Raw genomic sequence first — 14235 nt, forward strand, 5'->3', positions numbered from 1 at the left:
AACATGGTTTTGTCTTGTCCTGCCCAAAAGAATAAAAGAATTATCCCATCTGAAAGGCAAGCTGGATCCTGCAAAATGCAACTCAGGTTGCAGCAATGAGCCATTTGCTCTCTGTATTTTCCTCTTCCCCATCTCAGTATTACATCGCCTCCATCTGCTTTAATCCCACTTCAAAAACTGATACAAAATTGTGGGCTCAACCTTTAAAAAGCTAAAATATCTTGTCTTTGAGGAGGAAGATGAGAAAGACATTCCCATTTCCTACTAACAGTGGGAGACCTTTGGCATGAAACTTAAGATGGTGAGTACTGACTGCATCCTTTGCTGATGCAGAAGAGGACTGGTGGCCAGTTAGCCACAAGTTCAGTGTCATTGTCAGAAGTCTTCCTTTCTCCAATATGGAAGCTTCTGGTAATGACATTAATACATACACACCCTATAAATCCAATTTGGATAATTCTATAGTAAATGGTGCATAACCACAGCCAGTAGTCAAACCACCCTAGAAGCCTAAAACTTGTAACTAAGAGTCTTAATTCAGGGATTAGAGATAGTTGGTATGTAAAAAACATGGCAACTCAGAGTGTGTGATTCTTGCTGAAGAAGTTTATGGAATGTTAATTTCCTCCTTCTGCCTTTCTCCATAGATTGCTCTGTCCTCCATCAGTCTAGAAGAATCACATGCACAATCCTTCAGAGGGAACAGCTCAGAACTGTTGCTCCTAAGCAGTTCCTTGAAAACATCTTCTCTTCCATTTGGCTTGAATGGTAGCAGCACAGGAGAAAGTACTGATACTTCTCAATTGGAAGGCCAAGAAAACCAAATAAATGGAAGCCTGGATTCCTTCACAAGCCCTATTCTTCCACAAATTGTTATAATTCCTACCTCAGAGACCACTCTCTCTGAGGGGCAAGCCGAACCAGAAAATGCACAAGATGAAAATATAGATTTATTTTTTTCTCAAGGGAAGAATCACCTCCTGGACATAGGAAGACTTAGTTCCTCTACTGAACTCCTTGAAGCAATTGAGAAGCTTCTGTCATAAATACAGAAGACAGCAATTATCTGATTTGGCTGCTTCTTTGCATTAATATACCAAAAACAAACTGAAAGAGCCTTGTAGATTAAACAGAGAACTTTTATATATTTTTACACAGTCTATAGGACGTTCCTGAATTTTGCAAAAGTCAACTACAATAATAGATGCTGAAGGCCCAAAGTATATGTTGCTTAAGTAATAAGAATCTGCCACTCAAACTACCTAGTACTTCACAACATATGTATTTGGAACAGATCTTTCCATCGTTGATAAATCATGTGCAGTGTCATCTCTGGAATGTCAAAGAAGGATATGCCCTGACGTGTCTACAAATGCAAAAATTAGTTCATGAAAGATTTGGAAATGTACCTTACTCCATGTTTTTAAACATACCATCTCCAGTAGTTGCCCACTCCCCATTTTATTCCCCAAGTGGAAGATTATGAATCCAAGTAAATATGGATGAAGAATACAATGTGCCATTGCTTAGTAACCAGGATCTTATGAACTTAGTAAGAATGGGCTATTTGTCACCCATTCTGAGGCTGTGACTAGGAGAAGGAAGAATGGCTATAGCAAGAGAATAGGTAAACCTCAGGTAGTCACTTGAAATGACTTATTTAGCACAAAGTTCCTAGCTTGTCACTGGATAATAAACCTAATCTGATAGAATTGTTACCAGGAAGGAAAAGTACATAACTCTAGACAGGCAATATATAGTTTAATATCTCTCACATCTACAAATAAAAATCACTGATACTTAAATGCTTCTTTTTTCCTTAGCAGAAATAAGGGAAAGTAGGACTTCAGCAAAACCAGTGCAGTCTCCCACCCCGTGGTTTCCCAATGGAATACTAACACTGGTAGGGGATAAAACAATCTTAGATTGTGGTTCACAGTATGTGGGAACAGTAATGAAATCACTGTTGAATTCTCACTTAAGGCTTTATTCACTAATGACAATAAAAACACTTAACTGTTATAACATAACTGTCTCTTTGGGGTTGATTGCAAGCTTTTCATGTTTCCCTTAGGAGGTTAAAACCTATTGTGTGCATGTTTTGTTGTAAGAGGCAAAGCTGTGACAACAGTCTATGCATTTCTTGGAAGTTGCAAGAAGAAGAAGAAGAAGAAGCAAAATAGCTGCAATTAGGTGCAATTCTAACATTTTAAAAATTGGAAGTGGGAGTGAATTGAGCATGGCATGGTTTAGAACGAATGCCTCTGAATGGGTTGAGAAATGTGATATAATGCCCAAACTGTGGTGCAAGCCAAGGTTGAACAGATTGCCCCCACCCCTGCATAAGAATTCTGCTGTCCCTGAATTAAATATTTCAGTTTCCAAATTTTTAGCATTTTGTCAACTTACAGCTTCAGCTGAACATTTAGAAATACAGGTTAGGTATCCAAACAAAAGTGCCAGGCAAACTAACCAAGAGAGTGTGAAGAAAGCAAATATATGAAGTCTAAGTGTGAATGATTTTCAGTGTCTCACTTTCTGCAGTGCTAGAAATTTGAAGGCTGAAAGAAAATGTCATTTGAAAGAGTTGCATTTCCTCCTAATCTGCTTTGACATGGATTGTCTTGGTTGAAATGCAGCCATAATAGTAAAAATGAGAAATGCATATCATCACAAAATCTATTCTTTGAAAAAGAAAATCATCTTAGTATTCAAGGAGGCAGAAAAGAAAGAACAGGTTAAATATCCATTCACTAAAATATTTGGATTTAGGATTTTTTAAAAATGATATCTATATTTGTATCAATGTAATAATGAGATATCTTGGAGATGTGACTCAAGCCTAAATGTGAAATTCATGAATAAGTTCTACGTCTAGACTGAAGAAAATTTTATACAATATTTTTAAAAATTTTATGCATCAAAAAAAGTTTCTGGACATTAAACCATCAGATGGAATTCTGGATAGGGGATGCTCAACTGGTATATGGAAAATCCATCCTTCGCATCTTGCCATGGATTGAAGAGATGTAGTTGCCATTGCCGATATACCTCCCTGTTAACCTTATCATACGGAGAAAATCGGCGTCTTCTCCCTGCTTCTCTACTCTGCTGGCACGGAGTCCCCCTCCAAGTCCATCACATGATGCAGGGCTACTATCAGCAGGACACTGTGGGGCTCTGTGGTGGTAGTATGCCGGCAGCGGAGCCCAAAGGAGTCAGATGTACACCTGACTCCTCATACCCAAAAGGAAGAGGAAGCAAGGACAGATGGGGAATGTCTGCTTTGGCAAACATTCAAGGATGCTCCTAATAAACATTTGTTGTCTCTAATCCATTCCACCTTAAATGGTAAGAAAACATCACTAGCCCTTTTTTGTTTCTGTCTGCTCCTGTCTTGCCAATGATTCTGTCCTCTATTTATCCTGCTGTTATAGTGGTATAAGCCAACTACAAAACCTAATTTAATTTTGTTTTTAAATGCTGATGAGGAAATCCTTCCTAAAGAGTTCCCTGGAGGTTGAAACTGATTGCATCATCCCTTGTAAGTAGGGATGAGACAGAGGAAGATTAATTAAAGAGAATTGATCATGGATAAGCTTGGACAGCTGATCTGGATTTGTTTGGATCAGAGCCATTCTACGGCTTATTTCAAACCTTTGCATACACATTGACTCCAGCACCACACATATATAACTATCAAATCCGTGGATGTCAATGTGGTATCATGAATGTATAATGCTTGTCTGTGGGTCAATGTGTAGACATTGAACTCAAGATGAAACATGACCCCACCTAGAATCTTTCGACACTTTCAACTGGATGTCCAAAAAGTTGATTTTCACCGTCTTTGCAGGTATTCAAATAATTTCTGATGTCCGGTGATCCTCAAGCAAATCTATCATAAGAGTTCTAAGCAAGATTTGTTCAGAGTGGGTTTGCATTGCTTCCTTTGTGGTTGAGAGAGTAGAACTTGCATAGCCATGCAGAAGAAAAATCCATGGCTGACTGAGAATTTGAACTCTTTTCTTGGCCATTTACATTTTCAGTAGAACATAGCTGGGTGTGTGTGTGTGTGTGTCAGTAACACATATTTTCAATTAAACACAAGGCCTTCTGAAATATGTGCTAGAAAAAGTTCCCTGGAAAGCAGAATAAGTACAATAAGATAAGTATTATGTTCCAAGAAATTCCCCAATGTTTCACCAAAAGGCAACCAAGCCTAGATTTCTGATGTCAAATACAGTAAAGGTGCATTCACTGATGACTGGTTAAATGGTGCCAAAGATTACAAAGTCTCTCCTCAAACTCAGATCTGTTCGCTTTGCTTTGTTATCATTTTGGTCATGTGTATTAACTACAGTATGTAGCTGTAGAAAATCTACTCTATTGACTTCAGTTACTGTGATATGGCAAACAGCCCATAAAGCCAAAAAGCTTTCCATGCAATCTTGCAAGTCTGCATACCTTTGCTCTCATCTTACTGGTCTTTGCATGACCTTTGTGAAATATAGCTACGGTATCTTTATTCCAATTTACAGGAAAAGGACATACTCTTTGTCATCTTCCAGGCTAAAATCTCTCATCAGTTAATCCACACTCTGATAGTGTGCATAAAATTGGGGAAAATTTACTTTCCAGATGTTGGATTGTGGATCCTAACAGCTCTACTTAGTATAGCCCAGGGAAAGGGATGATGGAAGTTAATTCAGCAACATCTGGACTACCCCAAATTCTCCATCCTTGCATTAGTTAGTGGGCATTCTGACAACAGTGTATAAGGAGCAAAATTATACAGCCAATCATACAATTGGAGTCTGAATTCTCATTCCCTACATGATTCTCCTACCTATAGCTATCATTCTTCTCTGAAAGCATCACACTTTTTTACCATCTGGTTCATATTTGCTATCAAACACCAGGTTGTGAAGAGTGGGAGGGAGATGGATAATTGGATGTAAGCCCTAAGAAAAGTGAATATAGCATTCCCACCTGCTATCCCCTATGTGGTGAAAATCAGATAATTGTTCCCTAGCAAGCCATACCATACATGTTTACATGTGTTGCCCTACTATAAATTGTATCTAATTGCTCCTCCAAAATGTACTTTGGGAATGTACCAGGACAATATAACATAGTGCATGTTACGTTTGCATGTTCTATATTGTATACCACAGCTTGTCCTAATATTTTTACAATCTGTGGTACAGAAGGAAGCTTCCTCCTAACAACACTTGAGATTTAATATAATGAAAATATAGTATGAATATGCAGTATTGCAAAGAACACACCTTTACATAATAGTTCTCACCTTTTTCAAATACATTAAAACCCTTGTATCTGATGGATATAGGGTCCAGGCCAGATTGTGGTTATTTGAAATTATGGGTGCGACTGAACACCATTTAATAACATAACTTCTGGTCCTGGCATACTATAGAATTCTTCTGGAGAACCTAGGAATACCTAGAAAGGTATCCTCTCTAGGAATTTGCTTGGTCAGCCAATGCAACTCTATGGTACATTCGGGGGGAGGTATCCCAAAAAATTAACTGGTGGAACTAGCAAATTCATCAAAATACTTTTTTCTTCAGGCACAGATAAGTGAAACTACATAAATGGGTTCCACAGCTATGCAGGTCTTACTGTACTGCCCATAATGTTGGTCTGAGAACAGTTTAGTTGATGCCTAAATATGACAGAAAGGAAAGTTTGGATCATTAATGTTTATCAAATCATAGAATAATAGAGCTGTAAGGGATCACAAGTTGCAACTAGTCCAACCCCTTTGAGTTTCACTCAAGAGAGGAAAACAGGGTATAAATAAATACATGATAATATTGATGATGACAATTATTAAAACATCATTATTCTGCCTTGCTGTGCAGAAAAAACACAAGTAATTCCTGAAAGACAACCATCCAAACACCCTCCAAGGCAACCTATTTCACCATCAAACAGCAATTTAAGTGTAAAAGGTACTAATGTCTAGATGGAATCTATTTTTGTGGTTTATATCCACTGGTTTGTGATTTAGTCTCCAGAGAAGCAGAAAACAAGCTTCCTCTGTCTTCTGCTTCAGGTACTTAACAATACTTATACACTTATTTATTATTTATTTCCAGCATTTCTACCCCGTCCTTCTCAACCCCCGAAGGGGGACTCAGGACAGCTTACATTTGGCATAATTTGATGCCATTAAATATAACAGAGCAATATAACAACAATTAAAACAATAAATAGAACATTAATTAAAACAATAAAAACAGTTTTATTCTATATCCCAAGCGCTATTTATGCCTGCTGTCCCAAAGCCTGGTCCTAGAACCACGACTTCAATTTCTTCTTAAAAGACAGGAGGAATAAAGCCGATCTTACCTCATTGGGAAGCGAGTTCCACAGGTGGGGGGCTACAGCCGAGAAGGCCCTGTCTCTCGTCCCTGCCAGACATATTTGTGATGCTGACAGGAGCGAGAGCAGGGTCTCCCCGGATGATCTTAAACTTTAGTGGGATGTAGTGGGAGATACGTTTGGACAAGTAAGCAGGGCCAGAACTGTATATCTTATCTGCTCAGTTAGTCTTTATAGGATTGTAATTTTTTGCTGTCAGTTCAGTTTCAATTTATGGCAACCCTGTGAATGACAGACCTCCATTATTTCTTTTCATCAACAGTCCTAGTCAGGCCTTGCAAGTTCTGGCCCGTGGCTTTATTTATTGAGCCAATCCATCTGTGTTATTGGTCTTCCCCCTTTCCTAATGAATTCCACTTCACAGAGCATTCCTCTCTTTTCCACTGAATTATGTCATCAGGATGCATAATAAAGCTTGAAATGACTTAGCCACTAGATGTCATAAATGAGTTTGTTTTAATTCTGGTTTTGCTCTGAGAGTACCAATCTTGCTGGTCATTTCATTTCTCTCTCATTCTCTAAAATATTTTGAAAACATTGAAACATATTTCTCAGACATCTGACAAAAATCATAAACAGTTTGTATTCTAATGCACAATGCTGCCTTCCATTTCACGTGAACAGTGAAAACCAGTGGAGGGAGATGTTGCCATAGCTGTCTGTTTGCTTGAGCTGTTATATGCATGGATAATCCAACTCCTGTGTTACATCATGAAGACCAATGCAACAAGGGTTATTCAAAGAAGGGTCATTCCTCCAATCAAAAGAAGATTCCTTTCCTTTCTTCACGCTTTTATATATTCTAATTATTATTTTTTTGTAGTGGGAAGGAGCAGATAAAAAATTTATTTACTTTTATTTTTTATTTAAAACATGTATACTCTGTCCTTCTCAACCTCTGAAGAGGGACTCAGGACGGCTTCCAGCAGGCAACCATTCAGTGCCAGCACAATATAAAACATATCATAAAATACAATCATATATATTAAAACAGCTATAAATATACATTAAAACAGTTTACCAGGTTAAAATCGTCATCCAAATCAGTCCATTGTGGTCAAATAAAGTCTTATTTTCACCAGTCTATTCTGCAAATGCTTGATCCCATAGTCAGGATTTAGCTTTCTTCTGGAAGGTCAGGAGGAAGGGGGCACATCTAACCTCATTAGGGAGGGAGTTCCACAGCCAAAGGGCCACCACAGAGAAGGCTGTGTCTCTCGTCCCCACCAAACGCGACTGCGATGGCGGTGGGACCGAGAGCAGGCCTTCCCCAGATGTAGGAAAGTGACAAGTGGAAGACAATAATATTTGCACCCCACATAAAATTCTATAAATGAGCTAGGATAATATAAACTTTGTCTGGAAGTGCTGATAGTTTCAAAAAAAAAATGTAAATGGAACAGACCAGAACTCAGTGAAAGAGATATTAATCTAAATTAAGCTGACAATCTCACATAAGTATAACCAATCTCACACAGGTAGAACAAAAGTTTTAAAAAGCTTTTTCAGTTACTTGTCGTGCATGTTATGTGGCGCATTTGGGTGAAGGGGAAGTTAGCAAGATGGATAGTTGGAATCTCTTGAACACAACAAAGCAAAGCGTAGTTAACACACATATATTGCACTTTATTTCTCCAAACATTGTTCTACACTTGAGAATGTTTGCAACAGTCAAAATTGATTTGACTGAACAATACTGCAATTGAGATTATACAAACTACTCTATCATGGCGTGTATCCACCTATAAACATATGCAAGTCCACACTTACTAGTGCAGGCTGAATCTCTCAAAAATGCCTGTGCAAACGTCTGGCAAGAGAGAGAGGCAAAGGGTTAGATTACAGTCATTTTAATATTATTTCCAGATCTTAGCCTGGAAGACACAATCCTCTACAGATGTCCATTTGTTTAAATGAGCTATTGCTGTAATGCAGGAGTGTGGATTGAGCATCTCTCCAGGTATGGTTGAGCAGCAGTTTCCAATCGTTCTTGCCAAATACGGCTAATGGTGAAAAATGCCGGGCGTTCCAGTTCAACAACATTGGATGGGTTTCAGGGTTCATCTCTGCTTCAAGGAGAGAGCCCCAGTGTTGGAATCCCATAGCACAACAATTGTGGGTTTCTTTCACTCCTGAACTCCTGACAAGGGCATGATGGCATATTGACTCGGGAAGGAAGATTGCCATACGTTAGAGTGGATAATATACAATGATGATACAGTGATACCCATCTCTCTTGTGCTGAGATGTTAAGTGGCTGGACTTCTACCAAAAATAGCAGAGATAACAAGAATAACCAAAGTAATTTTGTTTGTAATGGGTTTGCTGCCTTTTGCTTCCCAGTTTCCTTTTGCTGCTGTTTCAACACATACAGCCAGATGGCATTAGCCTGTCATAGAAACTGGTTTCTGTAATTATTAGCCAATGGATGTGAGAAGACAGTTCTATTAGAAGGAAATACCCATCAGAGAGAGAGAGAGAAATTCTGATTAAGGAATTATGAGAAGTGGTTGGAAGAAAGTGAAATTAAACTTGTGAATATTGACCTATAGCTGGTGAAGAACACAAGCATAGAGGGAAAAAACCTTGCAAAAGACTTTATCTCACAGGGCCGATAACACACAATGATGGCAGGTTAAAAACAACTTTGGTCGGAGCTTATCACGCAACATCATGCATTTCCCATAGTTGCATTGCACTAAAATCATGACTGGATCATCTCTTTTCATTGACAGGGGAAAAAAAAACTATAAATTAATCCAATATCATGTTGCTCTGCCACTATTTCTTGTGGGATGGTTTCCTTCCACTTGCAGTCCCGATATTGCGAAGCAGAGGAATACCACGCAAGAACACTGAAATTGCATGACTGTGCAGTTGCGGAAAAATAGAAAAACAGCACACCTGGATAGAGTTAATATGGGTAGAAAGTGAGCTGTCTAAAAGACTGATAGTGGGGATTCGATTCACATTACCAAAATGCCAGCATAGCACAGTATCAGTGAGGTGTAAAAGTGATCATTCCAATACAGTATCTTTCCATTTGCTTAAATGACATCATTGCAATGACACTACAGACTGGTGTAATAAAGACCTAGCTGTCACTACTTGTTAATGTTACCTTAACAGTTATATTCTCACCTGCAAAAATTTCTTTGCTTTCTGCTTGATTAGTTACCCCCGGTGGCACAACTGGTTAAACCCTTGTGCCGGCAGGAGTGCTGAACGATGGGCAAGCAGTTCAAATCCGAGGAGAGTGGTTTGAGCTCCCTCTGTCAACTCCAGCTCCCCATGCAGGGACATGAGAAAAGCCTCCCACAAGGATGGTAAAACATCAAACATTCAGGCATCCCCTGGGCAATGTCTTTGCAGATAGCCAATTCTCTCACACCAGGAGCGGCTTGCAGTTTCTCAAGTCACTCCTGACACATACACACACACACAACCTTGATTAGTGTAAAGTGTAGCCCAATATTCAACCCTGTTCTAAAATGAGGCAATAAGATGAGGTAACAGAATCCTGGTACACTGAACTGACTGTACTACTTAAACTTATGATAGGGAATACGCTACTATTTTTAGAATGTATCTTTAGAGTACTGCCTTTTTTTTTTTACAGGATGGCAGTTAGGATTACTGTGTTTATAGCTATGAAACACGTTAGGAAATGTACCATATGAACACCATGCAGTATGTTGCTGCAATTTTTATTTCAACAGCCATTTAATTGTTGGATATAAATATACAGTAAGTTTAGCTTGTGGTTGATATTTATTTTTCATGATGTTTTATGTTATTTATTCATAGGGCTGTTTTCACCCAGGAACAAATAGCATATGAGAGACAGGTATTCCTACTTAGGTTTTTATTGTTGATCTTGTTTTGGAAACGAGGCACATAGGTAGACTGGTAAAATAAGAAGCAGACGCTTAAGAGTGTGCGATACAAGTTGAGGAACTGCATAATAATTTCTCATCGTGGCTTCTCATACCTACCAACATTTCACAGATTTTTTTTTTTGTGTCAGGAGCGGCTTGAGAAACTGCTTCTGGTGTGAGAGAATTGGCTGTCTGCAAAGGTGTTGCCCAGGGGACACCCAGATATTTTACCATCCTGTGGGAGGCTTCACTCATGTCCCAGCATGAGAAGCTGGCGCTAACAGACAGGAGCTCACCCTGCTCCCCAGATTTGAACCGCTGACCTTTCGGTCAGCAGTCCTGCCAGCACAAGGGTTTAATCCATTGTACCACCAGGAGCTCCATTTCACAGATGAAAAGTACAAGCAAATGTTCCAAGCACCATGGGCAAAGTTGCAAAAGCTATTAATGCAACAGGAAACATAGTCAAGAAGAACATGCAGCAGTTTGCTTTTGCCTGAATAAACTGGCAAGATTTCACACACTCAGCTCCTCTCCCTCCTGCTGAGTTAACTCAATGCAAATTACTTTTCCACTAGGAATTTAGTTTGCAGCAAGTTAAATAAGCCAGAATGAAAGAGGAAGTGTGAACCAGAAGATTTTAAAAGCAGATAAAAAATGTGACAGCAGAGCTGGGATCAACTCTAGGCCCTTCCACATAGCCCTATATTCCAGAATATCAAGGCAGGAAATCCCACATATCTGAGTGTGGACTCAGATAGCCCAGTTCAGAGCAGATATTGTGGGATTTTCTGCCTTGATATTCTGGAATATAGGGCTGTATGGAAGGGCCCATACCCATATCACAAGTTGAGAGAGTTTATCTTCTCATAATGTTCCCTCATTATGAGTTTATTATCATTTTGCATGTTTTGCTAAAATATTATTTTATTTTATTTTTAACCCACCCTCTCATCCCGAAGGGACTCAGGGCAGCTTCCAAACATAAAATATAAAATTGGCAAATGTTCAATGCCATCAACTCAACATTAAAACAATTATGCATCTAAACTGAAACAGATTAAAAGACATTGGCTGGTAATATAAATCAAACCATCAGACATCATACAGCATACAATTAAAACTGTATAAGATATATATATATAAAAATATAGCTCTTCAATAAATTACAATAAAATAGGAATTCTTTCTCAATCCTCTTCTTGCGGTTTTTATGTCCTGCTACTACTTTTTACAAAGAAGAATGGACTTGCCCATCACATGTCATTAGGATCGAGTAAACATACCTGTAATTGGGACCACAGGAGTCATGTAGGTTATCAAAGATACAAGGTACATTAATAGTCACATGAACCAACCTTTGATTGTTTTCACATCTCCACTATACATGATCTCTAGGAGCCCATAATAACTTTGATTCACTTAGATTACTCTTTGGCAAGGCAAGAAAGATGATTCCTATATTTGAAATGTTAGCCATGGGAGTGTCTTTTCTGTTTGTTTATGTTTTGGGACTCAAATCACTAAGGACTCGTTTCACCCTGAATAAAAATTCTGGGTGTGGGTACCAGCAACAGAGGCACCAGAGCTTTCTTAACTTGGCACTCATTATTTCAAATCTTTATAAAGCATTGGGATTTGACCAGCTCGGGTTCCTGATGAACACAGAAATCTGGGAGTGGCAGAGTCAGATGTGAGTAAAGGGTGTGCCTTGAATGCTGCTATCAGGACAATTCAAACCAACTGTTTTCAGTAACTCCATGTGCCTGAGGGCAGATCAATCATGAGCCAGGATTATCTCAGGTGGCAAAGCTGGGCAGAGTTTAAGAGTGGCAAATTTCATTCAGGGATCATCCAAAGTTTATTAACAAGACTTAAAGACCCACACAGTAAACAGCACCTAATAAACAGGCCAATTGTGTAAATATTTACTCATTGTGTTTGTTGAGGCTTACTCTCAAGTGAATGAATAATGACCATGGAAGTGTACTCATAACCTTCAATATCTCACAGGTAAATACCAGAATCCTATATGACCTCTTATATTATGTAACTTTATATAAACCTAGCCAAATAGAAGAAGTGCTAAGAAACCCTTTTACTAAATTGTGAAGGGATACGAAGTACACTGGCAAGAATATTCAGTGTGCATACTCAGTCTGAATGCATTGCACATCTATACAAATTGGGCACTTTGCCAGCTCTTGCTACACAGTGACATAACAGCAGCTCAACTATAAGTAAACCTATGAAGACATAAAGCTGCAACAGGATTTGGGGTGGGGGATCATGAAACATGTGGTTGAGGTATATCAGTATGTGATCAAGATGGCAAAAAGCACACAAGCCAGGAGAGGCTGCAGCAGTTTGTTTTGACTGGAGTCTACTGGCAAACACAAGACCGTTGTGGATGCATTGATCTCTGTGGCACCAGTTGCACGAGACTGACCTATGGATTAAGCATGGAATAAACAAAAAGTTAATTATGAGTCAAACAGAAACAAGAGAAGACTTGGAAGACAAAGAGACTAGCTGCAGTATGTCAATCATTCTAAAAATTCTTTCCAAGTTAACAAAGCTGCTATAAAATTATAAGATAAACAATGCAGTCATGGTTCATTTATTACTGCCGTGTCCTCTTTCTTTCCAAACAAGAGCCGTGTCAATCATCAGGATGGTCTTCCCAAATCTTATAATCCAGGTACAATGTTATTGTTTTTACCTTTCATGGTTTCAAGGACTCCTTTTGTGTTAGGAGGGATGAACTACCGTTCCAGATCTAGGAGGGATGAACTACCGTTCCAGAGCTTTCTATTAGGAAAGGTCAGTTGGGAAGGGCATAGCTTCTGTTTTGTTTATAGTTTGTTTCCAGTACGTTGGCTCTTTCCAAAGGTCTGTATGGGGGAAATGGTCTATAACCTTTTCTCCATTACTGTCTACCTCTCTACTAGGCAGCTTAGCTGCATTTCTACTTAATGTGGACAATTTCACTTATGGCTTGAATAAAACAAATATATGACTCATATGTCAAATTTACTTCACACAAATATCCATGCAAAAAAGACCAAAGACAGCTCTCATGAAAGCCAACATTTGCTAATCAGTTATAAAGTGGTGCAAAGTTTTTCAGAATTTCACCAAAAATCTAAATATCTAATTTAATCAGATTCAATTTGAAAAAAAATTAATTCTAGGTTTTTTAAAATAGAGAAATATTAAGTATTGTCTGGGAGGTACCTAAAATATCTGACTGATAGCTTTCTTAATCTTACTGGGTTCTTCATTCTGATCTAAATAATCATAGAATCTGAATTCAATTCTCAACCTTCCTCAGGCAAGACAAAGAAGATCCAATTTTGCATGTCCACATAAAAACTCATATCTTAAAAACAAAAGAAGGCTACCGTATTAGACTACTTCAGAGACATGATTCGATTCAATTTGTCTGGGGACTTTTATGAAAGGATCTTAACCACTTCAGATATAATTTACACTATTGGTCAGAGTGACTATGCTCATGTAGGTGACAGTGGCAGTAGAATGAGAAGAGTGGGGGATAATAGAGGGAAGAACATAAATCAAATATTTCTGCGTTAGAACTAAATTAGTATAAAACTGATAAAAATAGAAGGAGCACAACCGGCTAAATATCTTTTGACCAAAAACGGGCAATAGTGACTACATTGTCTGTAGCATTAAACAGTTATTTTGTACATGAGGCAGGACACTGCGAACAAGCATACAGATACGGAGTTGTCTGTTCTGCTCCACAGTCGCACAAGGTGGAGGATACTAAGAGCTGCTGCCAGGTTGTGACCTGCAAACAATAGAGTTAGGTAGCTTTCTTTGACAATGAAATCATTTTGTTGCTTTCGTTCTGCATCTCTACACACTTCTTCAGAAAATACCTTATACTCTCCTTTTCTTAAATGTGTGCATACATATC

At 38.5% G+C, this 14235-nt stretch overlaps 1 protein-coding gene across 2 annotated transcripts in view; it reads left to right on the forward strand.

The window, feature by feature from the left end:
- LOC132776998 (melanopsin-like) overlaps positions 1-2030 on the forward strand; it is a 59559-nt gene extending 57529 nt beyond the window's left edge. For both annotated transcript variants that reach the window (XM_060779222.2, XM_060779223.2), the window contains one exon: positions 648-2030. In XM_060779222.2, coding sequence (XP_060635205.2) covers positions 648-1046 — 399 coding nt within the window. In that variant the 3' untranslated portion in view covers positions 1047-2030. The remainder of the gene's footprint in view (positions 1-647) is intronic.
- The last annotated feature ends 12205 nt before the right edge of the window (positions 2031-14235 follow it).

The sequence above is a fragment of the Anolis sagrei genome, chromosome 5 (assembly GCF_037176765.1).
Source record: "Anolis sagrei isolate rAnoSag1 chromosome 5, rAnoSag1.mat, whole genome shotgun sequence".
NCBI classification, from domain to species: Eukaryota; Metazoa; Chordata; class Lepidosauria; order Squamata; family Dactyloidae; genus Anolis; species Anolis sagrei.